The sequence below is a fragment of the Denticeps clupeoides genome, chromosome 15, assembly GCF_900700375.1.
Source record: "Denticeps clupeoides chromosome 15, fDenClu1.1, whole genome shotgun sequence".
Classification (NCBI taxonomy): domain Eukaryota; kingdom Metazoa; phylum Chordata; class Actinopteri; order Clupeiformes; family Denticipitidae; genus Denticeps; species Denticeps clupeoides.
The window spans coordinates 13,679,765-13,703,453 of record NC_041721.1 but is presented as its reverse complement, the minus strand read 5'-3'; the positions used below and the strand labels follow the sequence as shown (position 1 = coordinate 13,703,453).

The 23,689-nt window shown below is 38.4% G+C and overlaps 1 protein-coding gene across 4 annotated transcripts; it reads left to right on the top strand.

Annotated features, from left to right (window-relative positions):
• Window positions 1-1,134: 1,134 nt before the first annotated feature.
• LOC114765115 (mucin-2) lies at window positions 1,135-21,024 on the top strand. Of its 4 annotated transcripts, XM_028955192.1 has the most exons (44): window positions 1,137-1,270; window positions 1,537-1,575; window positions 1,673-1,898; window positions 2,117-2,246; window positions 2,338-2,401; window positions 3,448-3,536; window positions 3,683-3,878; window positions 4,851-4,976; window positions 5,106-5,226; window positions 5,319-5,454; window positions 5,544-5,621; window positions 5,928-5,997; window positions 6,077-6,214; window positions 6,314-6,463; window positions 7,082-7,176; window positions 7,275-7,407; window positions 7,813-8,065; window positions 8,146-8,186; window positions 8,564-8,652; window positions 8,752-8,906; window positions 9,022-9,160; window positions 9,234-9,338; window positions 9,830-10,021; window positions 10,182-10,424; window positions 10,570-10,726; window positions 10,909-11,019; window positions 11,131-11,272; window positions 11,445-11,473; window positions 11,574-13,509; window positions 13,540-13,916; window positions 14,149-14,352; window positions 14,562-14,803; window positions 15,051-15,237; window positions 15,623-15,830; window positions 15,917-16,095; window positions 16,258-16,327; window positions 16,467-16,576; window positions 16,664-16,695; window positions 16,774-16,924; window positions 17,264-17,301; window positions 17,398-17,505; window positions 17,742-17,781; window positions 17,910-18,018; window positions 19,487-21,024. In XM_028955192.1, exons 1-44 carry the CDS (start codon window positions 1,225-1,227, stop codon window positions 19,650-19,652), a joined length of 7,650 nt encoding a protein of 2,549 aa, XP_028811025.1. In that variant the 5' UTR covers window positions 1,137-1,224; the 3' UTR covers window positions 19,653-21,024. The 4 variants fall into 4 exon arrangements, with proteins under 4 accessions (XP_028811023.1, XP_028811025.1, XP_028811022.1 ...); XM_028955190.1 differs by having other exon boundaries at window positions 1,135-1,270; window positions 11,574-13,916; window positions 14,152-14,352; XM_028955189.1 differs by having other exon boundaries at window positions 11,574-13,916.
• Window positions 21,025-23,689: the final 2,665 nt, after the last annotated feature.

Here is a 23,689-nt window from a genome sequence, read left to right as displayed (position 1 = left end):
ATCTGATATTATGTATCTCAATATTGTAGAGGGACTCTGAAACATAACTATTACTATAATGGCCTATAGCAAGAGACATTCTTCTGTGAGGCAGCAGTGGCCTAGCGTAAGGAAGCGGGCCCGTAATCGGAAGGCTGAGCCGCCTAATTTAACATCTAGCTAGTAACAGTGGCAGCCCACCCTACCTACCTGATATACCTGAATCTCAGTCGTCTTAAAACAATTTTTGTTTTTTGGCACCAAGAGAATTTTAAAATAATGCAACACACTCAGCATGAATACAACAGTTATTTATTAAATTTTCAACTGGAAACACAGTTAAGAGTAAGATGGAAACGTTATTACTGCTGATCTAGGACTGATCTAGGACTGATGGCCAGAGGAGAGAAACAGTGGGAAAAAATCATTTATTTTATATTTAATCTTAAGCAGGGTTATTGCCCCAACTTGCCCACAATATTGGTGTGATAATAATTACATGTTCTTCCAAGAATCATATTCTTCAGGGTGTCATGCTTGACCACGGATAAGTAGTGCATTTCACTACTGACACTGCTGTTTCTTTAGAGAGGTTAATGGTTATCAGAGGCTGGTTCATTTCAGACGGCGTTGTTATAACGACCTCGGGGAGTGTCCTGCAGCAACCTCTATTAGCAGAGCGGAGCAGGCCAGTTATAGTTTGATATTTTAATTTCTAATACATCAATTTTGAACCAGGAACAAAACGCTGTACTGCTGATTTAAGAATTTAAAAAGGGGCTTTTCTGATGTGACATTAGGTTCCTCAGGTTACCACGTCATTGTTCAACTAAGAATCGTACAATAAAGGACAACGGGTAAAGACGCTTGTGGTGTGAGAAACTGTGTGGAAATAAAAGGCACGATTCTTGTTCCTGAAATAAGATATCCCTGTGTTTGGGTGATTGGACCCCAAAAAACGTGAACATTAGGGATTTAAAGACTATTTCGGGAAATTCAGTTTCCCACCTTCCACCCACACTGTGTTGGGCACAGAAGAGAAAAAAATTCCTGTGTGTGTGTGATTTGTGGGAGGCGCAGCCATGTATATACAACACACAGTGCAAACTGTAATGTTTAATTGCTCGTTCATTTCCTCATTTTATTCAAAGCAGCGGGGTGACCGTCTGAATAAAAGGGAAAAGTGAGCAGAAGATGAGTGACTTTGTGGTCCTGCACCTTAACAAGGGGAGGTAAAGAGAGACCATGTTCACCGGACTATTGTTGCTAACTTTCTTGAAAATTCTTTTAGGTAAGTTTGTCATCTCAACCTTTTTAACTGATAGATATTTGAAAACAATGCATTACATTAAATTGTGTGTATGTGTGTGTGTGTATGTGTGTGTGTGTGTATATATATATATATATATATATATATATATATATATACATGAGTATATACTGTATACACACACATACATACATGCATATACATTATATATATAAATATATTCATGTAGTTTATCTCCTATGCGTTATACTAAAATTGAGAAAACAGTATGTTTTCATCGGTTCCAGGTTCATGTCACATTGCTTCAGCAGACAATGCACCTCAATGTGAGTAGGTTTATGCAAATCAAATATTTATATCATATCAGATTAGTGTCTCTGGTGGGTCATTTGAAACTCACCAACAGTTCTTCCTTCTCTTTAGATGTCTGTAAAACGTATGGCAGTGGAGTCTTCAAGCCATTCAACGGAAGTGCATTTTATGTGAGGACCTCCTGTCCTGCAACACTCACTCAGTTCACTCACAGGAGGGTCATGTGCCTCATCTCCATCTTAAGAGGGGACACAGGTCTGATGACTAGAGTAGAGATTGTTGTGAATAATATCAGAACCATTATTCAAAATGGGACCATCTCCGTGGAAACGAGAAGGTTTGCAATTTGTATTAAAAATCAAATATAATTTGTCTACAATATTGTACATTTCTACAATAAACTGTTTATTCAGTTTATCAAGTAAAATGTTATTTTTTGATGCCAATTTATTAAGTAAACATTAAAGCATTAACTCTTACTATAATTGAGCATGTATGTGTAAAACTCTAAACTGTAAACTTTAAAACACTTTAAATGTTATTGTTCTCTCTTAGTGTATCTCTTCCCTATGACCATACCTATCAGCACATCTTCCAATATGGCATCTACACTAAGCTGAAGAGCAAGGTTTTGCCCCTTTCCATCACCTGGTATAATGCAGGGGGAGGCATAAGTTCCATCTGGGTAGGTACACATTTAAAAGCCCTATATATATATACTGTATATATATTACATGAGTGACATTTGTCAGAAGATTTTTCTTTTTAAATTGTAGGTGATTCTGAATGAACAGCTTGTGAGTGAGATGGCTGGATTTTGTGGCCGATTGGACAGTGCAGGTTGTTGTTGTTATTATTATTATTATTATTGCCTAGCAAAGTCCATCAATTTTGAGATGTTCGATGCCTTTTGTATTTTTTTGTCATTTGTATTTTTTTCTAATGCGCGGTTGTACAATGAAGGGAACGTTTGCAAACGTTTAGGTATATTAAAGTTTACAAGAAACTTATACAAAGATTCCATGCCTAAATTAGCTTAAAGCTCCCCTATCAGGGAAATTTCACTTTGTAACATTAATACAAGTTCCCTTAGCCTGTCTATAGTCCTGCAGTGGCTAGACATGACGATATGTGTCACACGAGACTCTGATGAAACAATAGGTTAATTTTAATTTTGCTGAAATAAAATGTGAGGGGACCTTAAATTTACTGAATTAGCTTAATTATGTTTTTGTCAAAAGGAAATGGCAGATGATACAGATTTCAATGTCATAGAAATTCTGAATCCTTAAACATAGCCCTAAGCTCAACAGCTATGGGCTCTAAATCAGTAGCATTGTGAAAAAATAAAATAGTGAGTGCTTGTTGAGCAAAAAGTGGCATGTAACAGAAAGTGACATGTAACAGAAAGTGACATGTAACAGAAAGTGGCATGTAACAGAAAGTGACATGTAACAGAAAGGTTTGCTCTCTGGAAAACTAAGACAAAGGCTCAGTGGATTACTAAAGAGGAAAGTGATAAAAAAAATCACTGATAATCAGTGGACAGATCTCAAAAGAACAGTGAATGCAAATAGTCAAAAATCCTTCATGTATTGAAAGAATCACTTCCTAGATGTGATCAGTGGTGGTTTCTGATATGGGCGACATGGGCCAAGGGTTGCATCATAGTGGGGTGGCATCATTAGCATTAACAATTTTTTTTTTCTTTTGCATTATTAAGTACAGACCAGATTGGGTGCCCAAAATATAACTTTTTTTCCCCAATTTTTGGTAAAAAAAATGATTAACTATCTTCAATTTTAAACAAAGTCACCAACATATTTGGATGCCACTATAGTGGACTGTATTACCCATGCAAGCATCCTTTGTTTACCCACATACAGCAAATCCTCAACAGTTAATCCCTCACAGTATCCTCAGTGATGAGACCTGTGTAATAAGAGACTCTCCTCAACCCTTGCCTACTATCGCAGTAAGTGAATTTTTCCAAAATTTCATTAGCAGATCGCCATTTTGTCCAAATGCTTCATTCCTGTAATGCTACACCTTTTTCTCTCCTCAAAGCTATGAAACCTATGCTTATATCTGTTGAAACATTATTATGTCTCATCCTTCCAGGTATGTAGAGACTTCATGTCGCAGGCTGTGCAGTGTCTCCAGAGCAAACTTAAAATGCATCTTCAGCTATGTGAAAATAATGCATTTGGATACAGGAACAGCACAAGTATTACCTGTGCTTTTTTCAAAGAAATAGCTCTGCAATGTGGACCAAATAGCTCCCTATGGCGACAATGGAGAAGAATAACAGGATGCTGTAAGAAGTTAATTGTTATATTTATAATATCATGTATTGATGTATACTTTTGTGGCATTACAGAACAAGTACGGAGTGAAGACTGCAAAGATGTAGAAGCTTATAGATGAACTTAATGGGTCACACGATTGTGGTTTTTATTTGCATATAAGCCCTGCACAAATTTGCAGTTAAAAAAAAATAAATTCTTAGCAGCCTATATTGTGGTTATAGGTTCAGAGTTTTTTTTACACAGTTACTGTTCTCTTGGCAACACTTTAACACTTAAATAAATTCAGCTCAATTATTTTAATTCAATTATTAATTCAATAAAGCAAAGCACGTTCACCATTCTGTTCAGAGAGTTACACTGAATCAATGGTAAAAATGTGCATTACTCTAGGTTACATATTTAAAAAGTTAATTCATGTTCCTCAAACTTAGCTTTAAGAAGTTATGGCTTTAGCACAAATTATATATTTTACTCTTCTCTACACTGGTTTCTATCAATTTTTTTTTGTCAAGATTCTAAAAAGGTTAAAAGTTACAACATAAAATGAACATTCTGATCAGTCAGGATTTTCAGCACATATTTTGTTCTTCTGGAAATGATGATTTTTTTTTCAAAAATAGATAATAAAAAAATTTTGGTTGCACAACTTATGTGTTAAGTCTTTAAGAATGACGAAACTGTGTGTGTGAGAGCTGGAGTCTGATTTATAAACATCAGAAAAGATTGTGTTCTGAGTGATTGTGTTTGGAATTGTTATGCATGAACAAAAAGTGTAGTTGGTTTCTCTGCAACAAGTTCTTTTTCAATTATCTGTTGATTTAAATGCTGAGGATGCTTGATGTGCTGCACCATCATGTGTACACTGTGTAATTATAATGTAATTGACCTTGTTCAGTGGTAATTACGCTCTCGCATGTGGCGATTTCTGGTTATAAACCACTGAATTTAAAATCAGAATTTCTGAATTTATACCCACACAGCTGAACCTAAATGCCCTGCTAACTTCACGTATCAAGAGCTGGGCAATGCCTTCCAACCAACCTGTTCTAACCCTACAACCAGAATCACCAGTGAAGACCTCGTCAGCACCTGCTCCTGTCCAAACGGTGTCGATTTTTATTTATTTATTAATTTATTTTCTTCTGTTCTACAGTTTTACTGAATAAACGTATCAGTGCGGGCTTGTTTCTCGTTTGTACACATACCCTGCCCTCATATTTTCTTTCTCTTTCTAGGTAAGGTCCTAAATGACCATGCTGAAGATAACCACTGTTTGAATGTTACCGCCTGCCCATGTGTTCATGGCAGTAAGAGCTACACACCAGGAGCACACAGGCAAACAAAATGCCAGAAGTGGTGAGCAATTTTGTGTTAGGAGAAAAAAAACTTTAGGAACACTATTACAGTTTATGAAGACATTCTGCTATTTATGATATCTTTCTCCTCAGTTTATGTATGAGTGGTAAATGGCAGTGCTCCAAAAACATGTGCTTGAGAAAATGTGTCATCGAGTCCCAGTTTGTGACATCATTTGATGGTAGACAGTATAGTTTGCCAAGAAAGTGCACATATGTTGCTGCTCAGGTGAGTGGTACATTTATCAGATGAGCTATTGTATAGTGAGGCATCAAGGGCCAAATACCCCTGATTATTTTCCCCATCATTTTTGACAGGGTGCGAATTGGACTCTGTCTATTCATTTCTCTGAAAGAGCTGTTTCAATTAAACAACTGGATTTGAACATTTTCCAGGTATGATATTAGCAATCTGTTATTTTTTTTTGGCACACACACACACACACACACACACACACACACACACACACACACACACACATACATACAGACATACATACATATATACACACTCACACACACACACACACACACACACACACACACACACACACACACACAGAGTTGCAATTGAACGTAACATTTATTAAACATAATTTACTCAAATTATGCCTCAAATATACAAATATTAGGCATGTTTTATGATACATTTAAGTGGTATGCTGCAGTTATAAAAGTAAGAAAAAATCCTTTGATTTACAGGAAAAGTACGTATTTTCAGATTCATCTTTGGTGTTTGGCACTGAAGAAATCAATGACTTTCATCAAACTGGTGAGTCAGTGTTTCTGTGTGTACTTGTTTGTAATTAGAAGAAACTATAATTTCATGTTATTTTACTGTCTTTTCATAGAGCTTGTCACAGCATTCTGGCAGTCATCCATCTATGTTCAGGTTCAAACATTTTTTGGGATGAATATTCAAGTCCGAATGTTGCCAGAAATTCAAATGTATGTGTCTTTGCCTCAATCTGAAAAAGGAAAGACTCAAGGTACAGAACTAATTCAGATTCATTAATTGGTCACATACTCACTTAAACTATATTTACATTTTAATCTTATTTACTTTTTCCCCAATGATGGGTATATAGGACTTTGTGGAAACTACAATGATGATTCCACTGATGATTTTACAACCAGCAGTGGAATAATTGAAAATTCAGCTGAGCAATTTGCCTTATCTTGGGCCATGGATGGATGCGGAGGCAATATTTCCAAAGTTTGCATCAACTTAGACAATGGTATATGTGTTGTACATGTGTTGAATCTGTCTTCTGTATATACTGTGCAAAAGCACCAATACGAACCAGACACATCAAAGCCATGGTTTATCTAAGCTGCAAGCAGTTGTTGTTAACAGTCAAATAATGATTTGTGAAAGTGAAAGTGAAGTGATTGTCATTGTGAAACCCTGCAGCACAGCACACAGTGACACAACGAAATGTGTCCTCTGCTTTTAACCATCACCCTTGGTGATCAGTGGGCGGCCATGACAGGCGCCCAGGGAGCAGTGTGTGTGGACGGTACTTTACTCAGTGCACCTCAGTGGCACCTTGGTGGATTGGGATTCGAACCGGCAACCTTCTAATTATGGGGTCACTTCCTTAACCGCTAGGCCACCACTGCCAATAATCAATAACTTTCACTCTTAGAAATTGCATAATTACTATATAGTTCTATATATTTTGATTCTGTACACATATACATTTTGTATATCTAAATGTACTCTTGCATGTGTAATATAGTATATATTACATATAAATTTAAACATCTTGAACATCTTTAAAAAATGTTCATATCTTCCTAACACAGTTTTCTTATTCATCATGCTAATAAGCAAATGCAAATCTTTTTTAAAGAATTTTTTGCTGATGAGAAGTGCTTCAAGTTACGTGATCCAAATGGACTTTTCTCTGAATGCCACGATCATGTGCCACTTGACCCCTACATTCAGGTTAAGCATACATTTCATTACTTTTTAGCAGCTTCACCATCAATGTATAGGATTTAATAAAACCAATGACAATTGTAAAATGCTCTTTCTGATTGTAGGCTTGCATCATGAAAACATGCCAGTGCACCACTGGTCTGCAGTCATGCCTTTGTGTTGCCCTGGGCAATTATGCTAAGGCATGTGCCAATCAGGGGATCACTTTAGGTGACTGGAGGGCATCAACAAATTGCAGTAAGTAATTATTTATTCATTGAATTTTTACTGGACCATGTAAACCTAGACTGAATAAACACAATCACTTCTTATTTAAATGATTGGTGTAATATATCAGCAACAAAGGATTTTCTTCCAGAATCTCACATTACAAATTATCCTAAATTTCACCACACCATGCCTCAAGCAGTTCACAAACAACCTGATCTGACAGGCCTATGATTTTCCATACAGGGATCAGTCTAAACCTTTCAAATATTTTACAGACATTGTTTTTTAATGAACACGTCACTTAATGCTGTCATTAAACAATTGAAGGCTTTATTCCTAGAAAGAGAGAAATTCAATATTGTGTATAATGATGAGGAGCAGAATCTACATGTACCTTTTATGAATACATTAATGACTGCATTTTCATTTCAGCCCTTACATGTGAAGCCAATCAAGTTTTTAATTACAACACTCAAGCATGCAATGAGACATGTCGCTCTTTGTCGGGCCTGGACCCCACCTGCGTGGGTGAAACAGACCCAGTTGAGGGCTGTGGCTGCCCGAAGGGCACACACTTGCAGAATCAAGGCTCTAGGCGAATCTGTAGTCCCAGGTCTCTGTGCCACTGTCACTATCCAGGAGGAACGACACCACCAGGGCCCAGTGTTGTAGATGGTCGACCATGGTGAGTTCTGTATTTTAAATACAGCCAATCATTTGGCATATTTGGCCCATCATTTACTGAGTGGCATTTTATGTTTGTAGTAATTGTGAAGATGGGAGACTGAATTGCTCTGAAGATTGTGGTAACCAAACATTTCAAATATATACAATGAAGCCGTGCATTATTTATTAGTGTTTTTCACTTATGTACTTCAGAATGTTATAGCTGATTGTTGCTGATCACATTTATGACAGTCCTGTTACATTATTTTTATAATTTTGCCTTATATTTTTTATAAAGTATTATGGGTGAATAATAAAGGTAGCGGGTGACAGTGGCCTATTGGGTAACATATGAACCAGACGACCCCAAAGTCACTTACTACCATTGTGTCCCTGAGCAAGACACTTAACCCTGAGTTGCTCCAGGGTGACTGTCCCTGTAACTACTGATTGTAAGTTGGTCGTGATTAGGGCGTCTGATAAATGCTGTAAATGTAAATACTAATACTTTTCTCAGGTTGCAGTGGGGGAAAGGTGTGTGTACACTGTTCATATTTATCAGCCAACACAACTCTGAGAACCTGTGAGAGCTTGAGCAGACCTGTTGTAAGTCATTAACACAAACATATATTAATAAAAATAGTTTTAATTTATCATTGAAATCAATGACATTCGGTACAACATTTTACCTGTATGTGATTGCAGGTCATCCCTGACATCTGTGAAAGTGGCTGCTATTGTCCAGATGGTTTGTACGAAGATCACAGAGGAGAGTGTGTACCTGTTCAAAATTGTACATGTGTGTTTGCTGGAAAGGTATACGGCCCAGGGCAGACTGTTGAGAGCAACTGTAAAACATGGTGAGTGTTTCATTGACAGTCAAAGAAGATCCTTCTTTGGATAAATCAACCAGTGTGTTTGGTTAACATTCTTGCATTTAAAAGTAGTTTTTTATGTGAATATTTCATCTGAAAGTATATGTAATGAGGGATACTGGATCTGTTCTGGAGAACCCTGCCAAGGAAAATGCCAACTCTATGGAAACGGACATTATCAAACTTTTGACTCCAAATGGTACCATTTTGATGGGAACTGTCAGTACACACTTGTGGAGGTGAGTCACTCAAAAAACCCTTTAGATAACCAGGCTAGTCACCCTTGTTCTGATCTGTTATGCTTTTCTCCAGGACGACTGTGGGAGTGGAATTGGCATGTTCACTGTCAAAGTGGAGAGCATTCCCTGCTGTGATGAAGCACTCATCTGCTCACGTACCATCACAGTGGACCTTCCGGTAGTCAGACACACACAAGACTCCAATAAAAAAAATATAAAAAAATCAAATATAATCATTATCGAGGGCCAGTGTGTATGCAAAGTAAAAAGTCAACTTTATTTGTGATGATGTCTGATATATGAAAGCGCTCAGATTTTATAGTGCACCCTTTGGGGAGCTTGTAAAAAGGCAACAAAAACAAACATTTACAGTGACAAATTACCACATTGGCCGTAATAAAGAACAGTTATTTCTGCTGTTGCTTTACATTCATGGTGTAAAAACACAACACCAGCAGTTTGTGCCAAGTATGTATTTTTTAACAAGCTTTTAAATTAGTCCTGAAAAAGGGGGTTGTGTTATATTTGAGGGAAATATGGTAGACTGTCGGCCCACACCAACAACAATTCCAATTACTATTGACATATGTTTCAAGAATCAAATACACACTGAGCAGTTGAAAGGTACCACAAACAGCAGCACTGTAAATACAAATTCTTCTTGTGTAGATGAACAACTCCCTGATTTTGAGTGACATGAGGGTCCAGACTCGACACCACAGTGATTTGATGGAAGTCGAGCCAATGTACTATGTGCATACTGTGGGTCTTTACATAATAGTCTCTATTCCAAGAATTGGACTCACCCTGATCTGGGACAAACACACCCGCGTAACTGTCCATCTGGAGGCCAAGTGGAGAGTAAGCATCAATCTTCTATCCAAAGTTCTTTAACTAATTTGTTTCTGAAATATTTGGGACTTCATTCATGTGGTTTTATGCTTTTCATTCAATTACATTTAGCCATGCATCATGTATACGATACTGTATGTATTAAACACAGATATCTCACGTCTTTCAGGGTAAAGTTTGTGGCCTCTGCGGGAACTTTGATGCCAGCGAGACCAACGATCTGCTGAGTAGAGGCTCCTCAATGGTGTCCAGCACACTGGAATTTGCCAACAGCTGGAAGTCACCAACTCTTCCCTGTTCAGACCAGATAGACCAGTCTTTTCCCTGCCAGCGGCACTCTTATTGTGCCAACTGGGCTGAACGTCGCTGCATGATCTTGCGTAGTGACACCTTTAGAGATTGCCACCTCAAGGTGACAGTTTGACAGAAGAAGTTAGTTGTTCATGTATAAAATGTGTTACAAAGCAGACTGAATCAGTGTGTAATGGACAACTGTTCACTGGGTAGCTATGTGCAGAGGAACAATAAAATGATCTCTCTTTTTGCTGGGGACGCAGGTGGACCCCGAACCGTATTACCAGGCCTGTGTGTTGGAGTCCTGCTCCTGTGAGTTTGAAGGGAAGTTCCTGGGCTTCTGCACAGCGGTGGCAGCTTATGCTGAAGCCTGCAGCGAGCAGAATGTCTGCATCAAATGGAGGACTCCAGATCTGTGTCGTATGTATCTGTGCATCATGTAGATTGAGTCTGTGCATGTGCTTAGGATGTCTGGTTAGTATAGTCAAACATTTTCCTGTGTAATATCTGATTGAATACATCATACTTTTAGCGGAAATTGCAATTGATAAGTATACATGATGCACAATAATAAATCATGTTTGGAATGTTTTTATCCACAGCTGTATACTGTGACTTCTACAACGAAGAAGGCCAATACTCTTGGCACTACGAACCCTGTGGGCATGTAAAAGCATGTCTTCAAAGAAAAGGATTTTCCAGCAAGCTGGAAGGTACATTTTCAGATTTCCACTGCCAAAGCATCAAATAAGATTTTTAAAAAATTATGTTTCACATGCACTGTGTTATTAACGGTCTTACATAAGTTTATTTCTTTAATGAAGGCTGCTACCCAAGGTGCCCGAAAGAAGCTCCATACTATGATGAGAATACTAAAAGATGCACTACTCAAGAGAGTTGCACCTGCCTTTTTAATTACGCTGCGGTCAAAAATGGGACTGAAATAAGAACAAACAATACAAAATGGTGAGTTGATTTTTAGAATATTTTTGAATGGATATGTCTTATTCTCTTAACATGTCTAATATCAGTCTTCGATCCATGTAGTTACTGCAATAATAAAATCCAGGTATTGACTTACAAAGAGGAACATAGGAGAAAATATTAATGTCTTCATATATCTTGTTTTGTCCCAAAGCATTTGCATGCAAGGAATCATTTTCTGTGGTAGGTATTCATTTATTGGGATTGTTGGGTTATAGTTTGCATGCGATTTACTTGTCACAATGTTAAAGTAGGAAAAAACATTTTCTATTGTTAATTTCAGACCCCCCCCTAACCACACCTTCGCCAGCTTTTACAGTTGGGAAACCAGCATCTACGACGCCATCATCTTTTGCCTTTGAATCTATAACTACTTCAAGTCATACGACACCTGCAAATGCTCCAACAGGTGTTATAACTACCACCTTGGAACCAACTACCCATCCAACTACTATGAGAACAATAGAGCCATCAACTAGACATATTACAACCACAGTGAAGCCAACAAAAGCTACTGTCACAACAGCTACAATATTAGGTACCACTAAAACATCAGCATCTTCTCTGAATAGTGAGCCAACCACGACAGTACCTCCAACACTGTTAACAACAAAAGGGACAAAAAGGGAGATTTCAACAACTACAGAGTCAACAACATATGGACCACTAACAACAACCATGATACCAACAACGACACCGTTCTCAACCACTACTTTCACAGCCCCTACAACAAATGCAGTTTCTTTATTGCATACTAACATTACAGGATCCACAAAAGTGACGCCATCAACCACAGAATCAACAACAATTGTGTCACTTCCTTCAACCACAGCAATGGAGCCAACAATGTCCACCGAATCAATAATCACTACAACAAATACAGTTTCTTCACATCCTCTCATGACACAGACTTCAGAAAGCACAGATGCGACTGAAATATATACACTTGAGACTGAAGCAACCACTTCATTCAAGTCTGCAACTTTATCAACAACCACAGCCATGGAATCACCAACAAACACACCACTGACAACAGCAACGGCTACCACAGTCCTTATAACAAATTCATATAGTGACATGACAAACTCTCCAGAATGGACAGATATGACTGAAATAACAGATTCTGAAGCAACCTTTTCAACTATGGAGCCACCAGAGTCCACCACATCCTCATACATGACATCAATAACTCCAGCAACAGCCACAGCAACGGAGTCAACAGTTTCTACAAGTACCAGTGCACCTATAACCACTGCAAATATAACAGTGACTCCAGAAAGCACAGACATAACTGAAATATATCCAACCGACACTGAAGCCACAATTTCAACAGCAGCGACCACAGAGCCGACAAAGTCAACTATGTATTCTTATTCCTCCATACCACCATCCACCACAGCGAAGCCTATGACTGAACCTACAACCACAGAATCAACAACAAATGTTGCACTGCCAACTGCCACAGCCATGGAGCCAACAATGTACACTACCTCAACCACATCATCAAATAACCTTTCATCACCTACAATTATGACCCAGCCCCCAGAAAGGTCAAATATGACTGAAATATATACAACTGATACAGAATCATCAGTTTCAACATTACCCACCACAACGTCAACCACATCCTCATATACCCCTATGACATCAACCAATGCAGAAAAACTTACAACAATCACTGAGTCAACAACAAATGGACCACTGCCAACAGCCACAGCCGTGGAACCAACAATGTCTTCTGACACTGCCACAAATGCATATACTGCTGTCTCTTCTTCTTTGCAAAGTACAGCTGAGTCCAACACTTCCTCATATACCACCTTGGCTAAAACTACTGCACAGGAGTCTATAACTTCATTTTATACTACGGAGACTGAAAATACAGCTTCATCATCAGCGATCACTTCCACCGAATCAACAAGCAGAATTTTAACAACAAAAACAGCAGGTAGCACAAAGCCAACAACAGCTACAGTCGTACAAGCATCTACAATTACAAAACCAACTACTACATTAACCATGGAGCCCACAGATAAAACATCTTCAGAGCAGAACACATTCACAGCTGCAACTTCATACCCTGTAGCTTCTTCAACAACAATGACTACAACCATGTCCGCAAACACAACAACAGAAGCCCCAACAACAAAGTGGATACTGACTAAAGAGCCTAAAACTTCAAATACGATCAACCCAATGGGTCAGATAAGCACATATGAAGCATTAACCCATAGGTTGGGGGCATCAACAGCTTCATCAACAGCCACCAGCACAGAGCAAACAACAATTAATGTTGCATCTGACTCTACCAGCATTGTGAAGTCTAGTTTAACATCATCAGCAGCAGCAAAAAGCACAACCGATGGAACAACCACTCATGCAAATCCAAACAAAACAACTGCATGGGTCTCAAAGGCTGTACCCTTCAATACTATAGCCACATCTAATCACAGCATCTCGGAGTCTTCAACAGAATCAACAACATTTACTGGAGAGCCTAGAACAGTTCCAACAGATAAAACTCAAGTGCCATCAACACCTAAAACCACACAGGTGGTAACACATACAGCAGTCCCAAAAACAACAGCAATGGTGGCAACCATCACAACTGAGCCAACACCTTCAGGTACTATAATAGTCTTAAAATGTTTTAAATGCAATGGAACATAGAATAGCTATTAAACAGGCATATAAAATAGATAAATGCAGCAATTCACAATGGTTCTTAGCTCAAGTTGTGACCCAGTCCAGCTAATAAAGGGATGGTAACTACAGGGATTTTATTCAATTTGATCGTTCTGGCGATTCGAAAAAAGTGCTTTGAAAGTTGAAATAACAAATGTGTCATGTCTGCACAGCAGCGTGTGAGTGTAAAGACCTACAGCGAAATCAGAGCTGGACATGTGGTATGGAGTGGACAGAGGACTGCTTCCATAAGATATGCAGGGATGGCAAGATTGAGATGACTACAGTCAGCTGCCCAGAGATGCAACTGCCAGACTGCCCGCGGGGACAGATAAGAAAAATTTCTGATGGCTGCTGTGAGACTATGCAGTGTGACTGTGAGTGTCCTTTAAATTTAAAGATTTTTTGGAATAAAAAACCTTATGTTACTTGTCCGCAACTTGATCACATTACATTTCTTTTAATGTAATATAATAATCTTTTGTGATTGAGTCATATTTCAAAATGGAAATGAACACCGAATATGCATACAAACATGAGACTTTTAAGTTAATATATAATTTATTGCACATTAACTTGGTTCTAGGTCGTTGTGATGTCTACGGTGACCCCCACTACATCTCGTTCCAAGGAACAAGCTTTGACTTCTTGGACAACTGTACCTATGTCCTGGTGAAAGAGGACATGCCACGCCACAACTTCAGTATTGTGGTCGACAACTACTTCTGCATCCCTGAACTGGATGGCTCATGCATCAAAGGCATCACACTTAAGTACCACAACAACACCATCACGCTGACCATTGTGGAATCAGAGTTCAATGTGGCTGTATGTATTCATCATCTTTTTTGTTAGTCTTTTTTTGTTGTCAATGTCATGAAAGCCATCTTGACCCAGGATGTTTAGTTGTTGCACAGCCATACTACTGTAAAAGGACAGCTGAAATGTTCCTATTTTCATCCTCTAATCTTTCAAATAAGACATTTTAGCAGAAACAGTAGGAATGAAGAACTCAGTTTAACTTCACAGACGAACTTCATTTGATGCCTCTAATTGTCCTATTTTTATTAATCAGGCTACGCTGAATGGTGCAACTCTCCAGCTGCCATATGAGGAGCAGGGAATCCGCTTTGAGACCACTGGAGTTTCAGTGTCTGTCTACTTTCGAGAGATTCGATCTGAAGTTTCACTGACTCCATTCAACACTCTAGTCATCACATTAGCCCTGGAGCATTTCCAAGGAAACACCCTTGGGCAGTGTGGTCAGTATCTCCAACACAGACTTTGCTATTTTGTTACCTTCACATTACATTTACATTATGAAGATGGAAACAATGAATTATTTATGATAAAGTGCATTCTAGAATGAACACAGTCTCAGACATCTTCCTGAGGTCACTGGGTTTTTCAGGTCTTTCAGCGTCCCACACCATCAGACCTTGACTTGTGTCCCAACAAGGCTCACACAAAACCTTCCACCCTTTCAAAATAAAGCCAAATGTCATTTGTGAGCATACATTTAAATTTGATGATTGAAAAAAAAAACGACCACGGATACAGAACCACAATAAGCCTGAAAACCTGGCCACAATCTTTGTGCTTGAGCATGGCACCGAAGTCAGAGTTCACATATGCTTATTTGCACAGGCGTATGCGGTGGGAGTTCCTGTGTTCGTCCGAATGGTCAGACTGAGGATGAATCCTGCTGTGACAAGACTGCATATGACTGGATTCACGACGACCCTCTCAAACCCTACTGCAAAGAGGCACAGAGAAATGTCCCATGTCATACTGACAATCCTGTCACCCCTGTGCCACCGTGTGCCACACCAGTCTGTGATCTTCTGAAACACCCGTATGATTTGTTACCGTTCTTAGTTTTTCCTTCGAAGCATTGATTTAAGAGAAGAAACAGATTTCTCTTATTACATTTTTTCATAGAGTCTTTCAGCAGTGCCGTGACATTTTGGACTTTGACATCTTAGAGCGTAACTGCAAGTATGACGTCTGCCTTTCCAAGAGCCACTACATGGCCTGTTCCACTCTACAGCAGGCAGTTGAGCAGTGCAAACAAGCAGGCATTTGTGTGGAATGGCGCCACCTGACCAATGGAACTTGCAGTAATGTCATATTTCCTATTTTTTAATAAACACATTATATACAACATTGTTTATATGTTAAATATTTCTATTTTATACGAAAAGGGATCACTAATTATTTAAATAATATTTTTGAGCATCATGGAAGTTCAAATATGAGTAAAGTCTTTGTCAATGTTTTAGCTATTCAGTGCCCGCCTGGACTGCTTTACAGTGAGTGCCGTGGCAAATTAGATGATTTCTGCAATGGGGGGTAAGTAGGACTTTTGGTTGTTTTCTCCGAACCTTAATGTTCCATTATGGTCTACTGTTTATTTTTTAACAACTAGGTGGCGCTGTTGTGGTGTAGATGCATACTGTGTTTAAAAATATGACCATCCTTCTCCATGCAGAGTGATGGTGCCAGGAAGAGTGAAAGAGGATCTGAAGGCTGGTTGCTTCTGTCCAGATAACCAAATCCGTGCAGAAGAACACAAAGATATTTGTGTAAATGAATGCACCAGTAAGTTGAAATAAATGAAACAAATTAAAACAATTATGACAGATGTTATTGTTAAAACAGTTTTGAATATTCTGTTTGAACTCATAGACTGTAAAGGACCTTGGGGAGAACCAAAGGAGGTAAAACATGGTTATTCACTAACAACCAAGATGCACTAGTTTAATAAATTAGATTGAATTTGCATCTGTTTTTTTCAGCTGGGCGAAACATGGGAGTCAAACTGCCAGCTCTGTACCTGTAACAATTACACCAGGTCTGTTGAATGCAGACCAAATGACCCTGTACCAGCTCCTACCTGCAGACCAAACTTTGTACTGGTACCTGGCTGCTGCAACAACCCAATGTGTGGTAAGAATAATTACATTAACATATGTTTTGTTTTAATTTTTTTTATCACTGAACTTTACTGAACTTTACCTTGTACTTTCTGTGTTGCTTGTTTGTGCCTTTTGTCCTATTGAATGTAATGTTAAGTGTTACTTTATGTTTCACTGAAGCCATAGGGAAACATTGTCTCATCACACTTTGTGTCTGTATAAAGCTGCTGATGACAATAATGTAACATTGATCCTTGATATTGGTTCAGGTCTTTTGGTTTTGCTTTGTTTTCAGCTTTGTTTAAAAGATTGAATGAAGTAACCTATATATATATATATTAATAAATACTGAAAATACTTTTGTTTTCAGTCGAGAGGACCTGTCAGCACAATGGACTAACATTTAAGGTACTAATTAAATGGGTGAAATGAATTACTCATATGTGAAATCTACATAAATTTATGAAATGCATTCACCTTTGCCGCCACCATTACCACATGCAGGTACAAGAAAGGTGGACGGACGCCTCGGACCCATGCCTGTCCTTCAGCTGTACCACCAACGGCACAGAGATGCACAAAAGGGAGTGTCCTCAACAGAGCTGCCATGAAGTAAGTATGTGTGTGTCTGTGTGCACTTCTAAAATGGAAAAACACACTGCATGTAAAATGAGAAACAGGCCTATTTCTGAGTAGCTTGCCAGACTTCAAAAAATGGATTTGTTCAGTAAATTAATTATTTTTATATCTACAGAAGGTTCTGATCAAATAAAAATAAAAGTGAATGAAAATATTGTGATTCTATATTTAGGTACTTTGGCTCATGTTCTGTTCTCTTTCATCTACAGGATCGGAGAGTTTGGGATAAGGATCACTGCTGCTTTTCTTGTAAGTGGAAGTTTTCATAATTAGTTTATTGAATGCAGTCACATATGAATACAACTATGATCTTGCAATTCAAAACAGGTTAATGACACTATGTGATGGCCTCAGAACAGTGTTTGGTCTCATTGCAGGTAATAATACATGTTCTCCTGAGCTGGCAGAAGTGAATGTCACAGTGGACAACTGCACTGGACTTGTGAAGTTGCCAGTATGTGCAGGAGAGTGTCGTGCACTGTCAAGGTGTGGCAAGTTTTACCCCATCAAGTTGGCTTAATACCTGTCTGTCTAGGTCAGGGATCGGCAACATTAAACACTTTCAACAAAAATACATATAACACTGCACTGAAGATAACACCGCATATATTATTTTTACTTTTATGCTATGCATAAAAAATTTATTAGATTAGGAATTTGTTGCATGTGAAATTTAAAATACAACCGTTGGGACAGGGTCGAAATTCAATATTTCCCTTAACTTTTATTTCATTGCAGACAGTATGAACACAAGATAATTCATGTTTTTTTTTGGTCAACATCATTTGATTTGTAAATAATTATCCATTCTTGCCATTCAAGCTTGCAACACATTCCAAAAAAAGTTAGGAATGGAGGCAAATGGAGGATCGCTAGTTTGCCACCACGTGTGGGCAAAAATCTTTGAAATGATGAAGAAAAATGTTTCTCAGTGAAAGATAGGAAGGGATTAGGGCTTTCCTCCCTCTACATTGCATAACATAGTGAAAAGAATCAGGGAATCTTGAGAAATGACCGTGCTCAAAGCCCAAGCCTAAACTCAGGACTACTTCAGGATGTCATTCTCAAGCTCTACAGTATGTAGATACATTAGGAAATGCCAGCTAACACTGTACTGTGCCAAAAGGAAGCCCTAAATAAATAGTGTCCAGAAGTGGTACCATCAAGGCTGAGAAGTATATCTCAGTTTTGGAGGACCGAACGACGTCTTTTCCAGAGACGCCCATGCTTATTTCAGAAAGACAATGCCGAACCACATACTGTGTGCTTGACTGGCCTGCCTGCAGCCCTGGTTTATCTCCTATAGAGAATGTTTGCCGTATTTTGAAACGAAAAAGGCTTCGACAAAGACCCCGTACTGTTGCACACCTAAAACGTTGTTTGCAGGAAGAATGGGACAAACTAACACCTGCAACACTTAGTCACTTTATTTCTTCAATGCCTAAATGTCTTGTAAGTGTTGTAAAAAGACAGGGAAACTGTACAAAGTGGTAAATGCTGTACTGTCCCAACTTTTTTTGGAATGGGTTGCAAGCCTGAATGGCTAGAATGGACATCAAATTATGTTGACAAGAAAAAACATGAATTATTTTGTGTTCATACTGTCTGCAATGAAATACAATTTGAGGAAAATGTATTACTTTTTTATTCACATTTTCCACCCTGTCCCAACGTTTTTCTGATTTGGTGTTGTAGATTTTGAACATTTAGAACTCTGCTGAGAACATTTAGAACTCTTAATCTAGGTTGAAAGATTCTTTCAAATGAAATAAAACTAAAATTGACTATTGGTGAGCGGGTTGGAGGTGAGCAGGTTGGGGGTTCATGACGATTGCACGTGTATAGATGGTTTGAGGGCGGTGTGCCAACCCCTGGTCTAGGACAAGTCATATTTGCAGTACAAACTGTGACATATTTTCTGTGAAATGTCACATGTATCTTGTAAAATGCTCAGGTGGACGCACACTGCAGGATTCCTACAACAAGAAATATACTACTGCCAGGAGAAGAGCTCTGAGCAGCGGCTGGTCAGCCTGATGTGTGTCGGCAATGTGAAGAGGTCCTATACCTACAGACACATCACAGCATGCCAGTGCAAAGCGTACACGACGCAGACATGAGACGACATTAAATTACTCCGCAGATATAGTTCAAAATACATTACTTATTCCTGCACAATTAGTAATTAATCAGGTTTCAGTGCTAATTATTTTTTCTGTACATTAGTGTAAATTCGAGTGATATGTTGAATAATTATCCCACTTTTCTCTTAATAACATTATACATCTTATTACATAATATGATTAGATGCCATCGGGACCAATGATTACCAATTTCATCATCAAAGTTTTTAGAACCTATTTCATCACAAATGTTATTATTACCCATTTAATCCCCAAAGATATTGGCCTTCAGTCTGTGACAGCATACTTGCCAAAAGATCCAAATTCACCAACTGTTACAGACCTGTTTTTTTGTAGTCATTGGGTTATTATGGCATAAAAATACAAAGGCACACAGTTTGCTTTTGGCTTTTGGATAGGACCTATTCTAATGAACAACAGTTATATTAGAGACCCCTACAATGGGGTAGCCCCCCCCCCTAGACCACACACTGGGACTAAGGCATGCACTCTTATTCATTATATACATATTTCACATCAGAACCTTGGTCATCTGCGGGCTCTTTTAAATTGAGATTTCAGCATCCTTTGAAAACTACATGTAACAGTTGCAAATTGCTTATGTTGTAAAGGAATCAATAGTTATTGTTCACAAAATGTAAATAAATTGATCATTTTTTCGAGGTGTGTGTATTTCCTCAACCAGGACAGCATGTGAGCCAGGTTTATTGGTTCAGTTAATGCCTTTACTAGAACTCGACAGGTCAGTGCCCAAGGGTAAATAGCTTATAAATCAGGAAACAAAGACATGGTTCATAAAACCAAACAAAAAAGGCTGCATCACATCACCGGGGCAAATCAAGGATATGGTTTACATCCTTGTTCCTTTTCCCTGGTCCTAAAAGTTGAGGCAACTAAATAAAACAAAAATGATCAAGATTAATGTATGGTTAATATATAGAAAATGTGTTATATGTTGCATTGACAGTCCTACTTTATTTATGAACTGAAAGCATAAACTAAACTAAAATAATGCTAATAACAGGATAAACGATTGCCAGTCCTGAGTGCAGGCCCCGGTCATATCATCACTATGTGTGCGCGGTATGAATGAGTGTAAGAGTGATCCATGTGAGGTGGGCTTGCTGGCGGTCCTCACCAGCAGTTCTAAAGAGTTGTCGATGTGTTGGGAAGGGAAGTTCCGGTGTGGTTTGCACCAACCGATCCAGTCTGAGTTTGAAACTCAGGGCGTCTTGTTGTGTATGAATAGTTTTGTATTGTATTTTTCAGATGTGGTGCGCTTGCCCAAAGTAGATACCTACATGTTCGTTTGTCCGATATTACATTAAACTTGTTTTTGATCAAACAACTCACCCACTTCCTTGTTATGTTGTGACCAACATATTCACATTAGTTACAGCTTATTAAGTTACATTTTCATATTTACATGCTTAAATGAAGTTGTTTATCAGACGGCCTTATCCAGAGTGACTTACAATCAGTAGTTACAGGGACAGGGACTCTTGCTCAGAGACACAATGGTAGTAAGTCTGATTTGAACCTGGGTCTTCTGATTCATAGGTGACTGATTCATGTGTCTCAAGTTTATTTCTTTTGAATATGTATCATATTTCTTTATTTTTTTAAGTATGAGAGAAATGATTTGGGTATAATTTAATTTAGTGAAACGTTCACATACTTCTGCCACAAGTTGAATATAATGATTTCTTATATAGAATTAGATTTCTAGGATTATTACTCGATATAAGTATTCTTGTGAATAAAATGGTAAATACCACCAAACTGTTAACATTACTGCTTCATGAATATACCAATGAGTGCTAGTAAGACACTTAACCCTGAATGTCTCCAGAGAGACTGTTCCTGTAACTGCTGAGTGTTGTCCTGACACGCAGAAGGGAGGAGGTGCAAAAATTATAACTTTCATATATAAGAAACCTGGCTAGCCAGCACCTGGCTATCACTCTGGATAAAGGTGCTTGATATATGCTGTACATTTAATTTGACCTTGGTTGCTCCTTTTAGGGGTCTCCCCAGCAGTTCAACCGGTCTGTTTGTACACTCTTGGCATTCCCTCAGTCAACCTCATGAGGTGTTCACCTGAAACGTCCAAAAGGTGGCTATGTTTTAGAAGAATCTAAAATGTAAAAGATATTCTGATTTGTTTAACACTTTTTGTTTTTATACATCATACATGTCCCTCCATAGGTCATTAGTATTCATTTACCATGTAGAAAACGAGAGTTAAAAGAAAAAACATTGAATGAGAAGGTGTGTACAAACTGGTACTGTATATTTACATGAGTCTTACTGTCAATGTAAATTAAGGGAAAAGGGAAATTAAAGGAAAAAATATCTTAGTCTCATATTGCAGATAATGAGATGGAGTGACTGTCTTTGACATTTGACGAGGTGGTAATAGCATAGTGGCTAACACACTCGCCTATGAACCCTGATCAAGACACTTAACCCTGAGTGTCTCCAGGGGGGCTGTCATTGTCACTGGCTGTCACTGACTGTAAGTCACTCTGGCTAAGGGCGTCTGAATAATGCCACAAATGGAAATGTAAGTTTAGAAGGACATCAATCTCTTTAAAGTTAAAAAGTGAAGTGATTGTAACATGTGATACACAGAACAGCACACGGTGCACACAGTGAAATTTGTCCTCTGCTTTTAACCCATCACCCTGAGTGGGCAGCCATGACAGTCGCCCGGGGAGCAGTGTGTGGGGATGGTGCTTTGCTCAGTGGCACCTCAGTGGCACCTTGGCAGATCGGGATTCGAACCGGCAACCTTCTGATTTCAGGGCCGCTCCCTTAACCGCTAGGCCATCGCTGCCCCAAACTAGCAAGCTTTCATGCCTAGCATGTGAGTCTGTGAAATCTTTCATCATTTATGGAATTATAGTTCTGCTACATGTGAAGAGTCAGATCCTTCATGTCATTTTAAATGCACAACCAAAAACTGTCCTTCTCTTCATGTCACTTGTCCAGTCTTATTTTTTCTTTGGAAAGAGGTGTGACACTTTCCTCTAAATTATCCAGCCAGCTTCCACACTGTTTTGGCATTTCACTTTGTTCTGAATGATTACAGAGAATTTAATATTTCATATAAAACATTAATGCTAGTTCTTTCACAGTTCTGTTTAAAGTATTCCTGACTTGAATCCCACATTTTGCCTTGTTCAAAGACCTCTGTTTGAAGCTGGGTTGCAAGTTTATGGCAAGGCTAACTTGAAGTGCTTTCATGTTTAAGAACCCTGGCACCAAAATAAAAATGATTCAGTGCAGTGAATTGTCTTTTCTAAGAAATGACCGTTTTGAAATAAAGCTTTTATACCAAGTCAACTCTAGGCTGATAAAAAGGTTGGAAAAAGGTTGAATGAGTTACAGGGTTGGAGGAGAGGGGTCGTCATTCAAGAAAATTGATCAGCCAGTCGCATGGTAAAGATGAAACTCAAGAAACAAACCCCGGAGGTGCATCTGCCTTCTTATCTCACTGCAAAATTCATCTTCACATTTTTTTTTACATATGTTTACCTTTCACATCCCACACACCTTGTTCACTGTTTGCTCTCTTCACTGTGAGGTGGAGCACGCATAACTAACAACTGATTAATGGAAGCAGAATGATGAATTGCACATCAACAGTGACATCACATAGCAATCACCATTCCAATTCAAATACCTTTGTTTGCGTTTTTTGTGTGAGCGTATGTCTGAACAAACGTGATTAAAATTCATGCAAACATCATTTTTCCTCCTGGAACTGTTTTTTAATTAACTGCTTAGAATGAATCTATTTGTGGATTCACACAACTTAAGCTCCCAAGAAAGGACACATTATCTTAAGAGCAAGCATTATTTATGAGCACACATTTTGTTCAGTGTTTACTAGATGGTTACAGGCATGAGGTTTGGCAACATATCACAGGTTGCCATGTAAATTTAAACATGAGGATCTACACCTCAGTTTCATAGTTATTTATGCATTCTGTCTATGGTAATATAAA

Bases quoted from the DNA above. Each gene is read 5' to 3' on its own strand.
- LOC114765115 (XM_028955189.1), top strand. From the start codon at position 1,225: ATGTTCACCGGACTATTGTTGCTAACTTTCTTGAAAATTCTTTTAG. The intron at 10,022-10,181 runs GTAAGCATCAAT...CACGTCTTTCAG, and splicing joins ATCTGGAGGCCAAGTGGAGA to GGTAAAGTTTGTGGCCTCTG. The intron at 10,727-10,908 runs GTATGTATCTGT...TTTTATCCACAG, and splicing joins GAGGACTCCAGATCTGTGTC to CTGTATACTGTGACTTCTAC.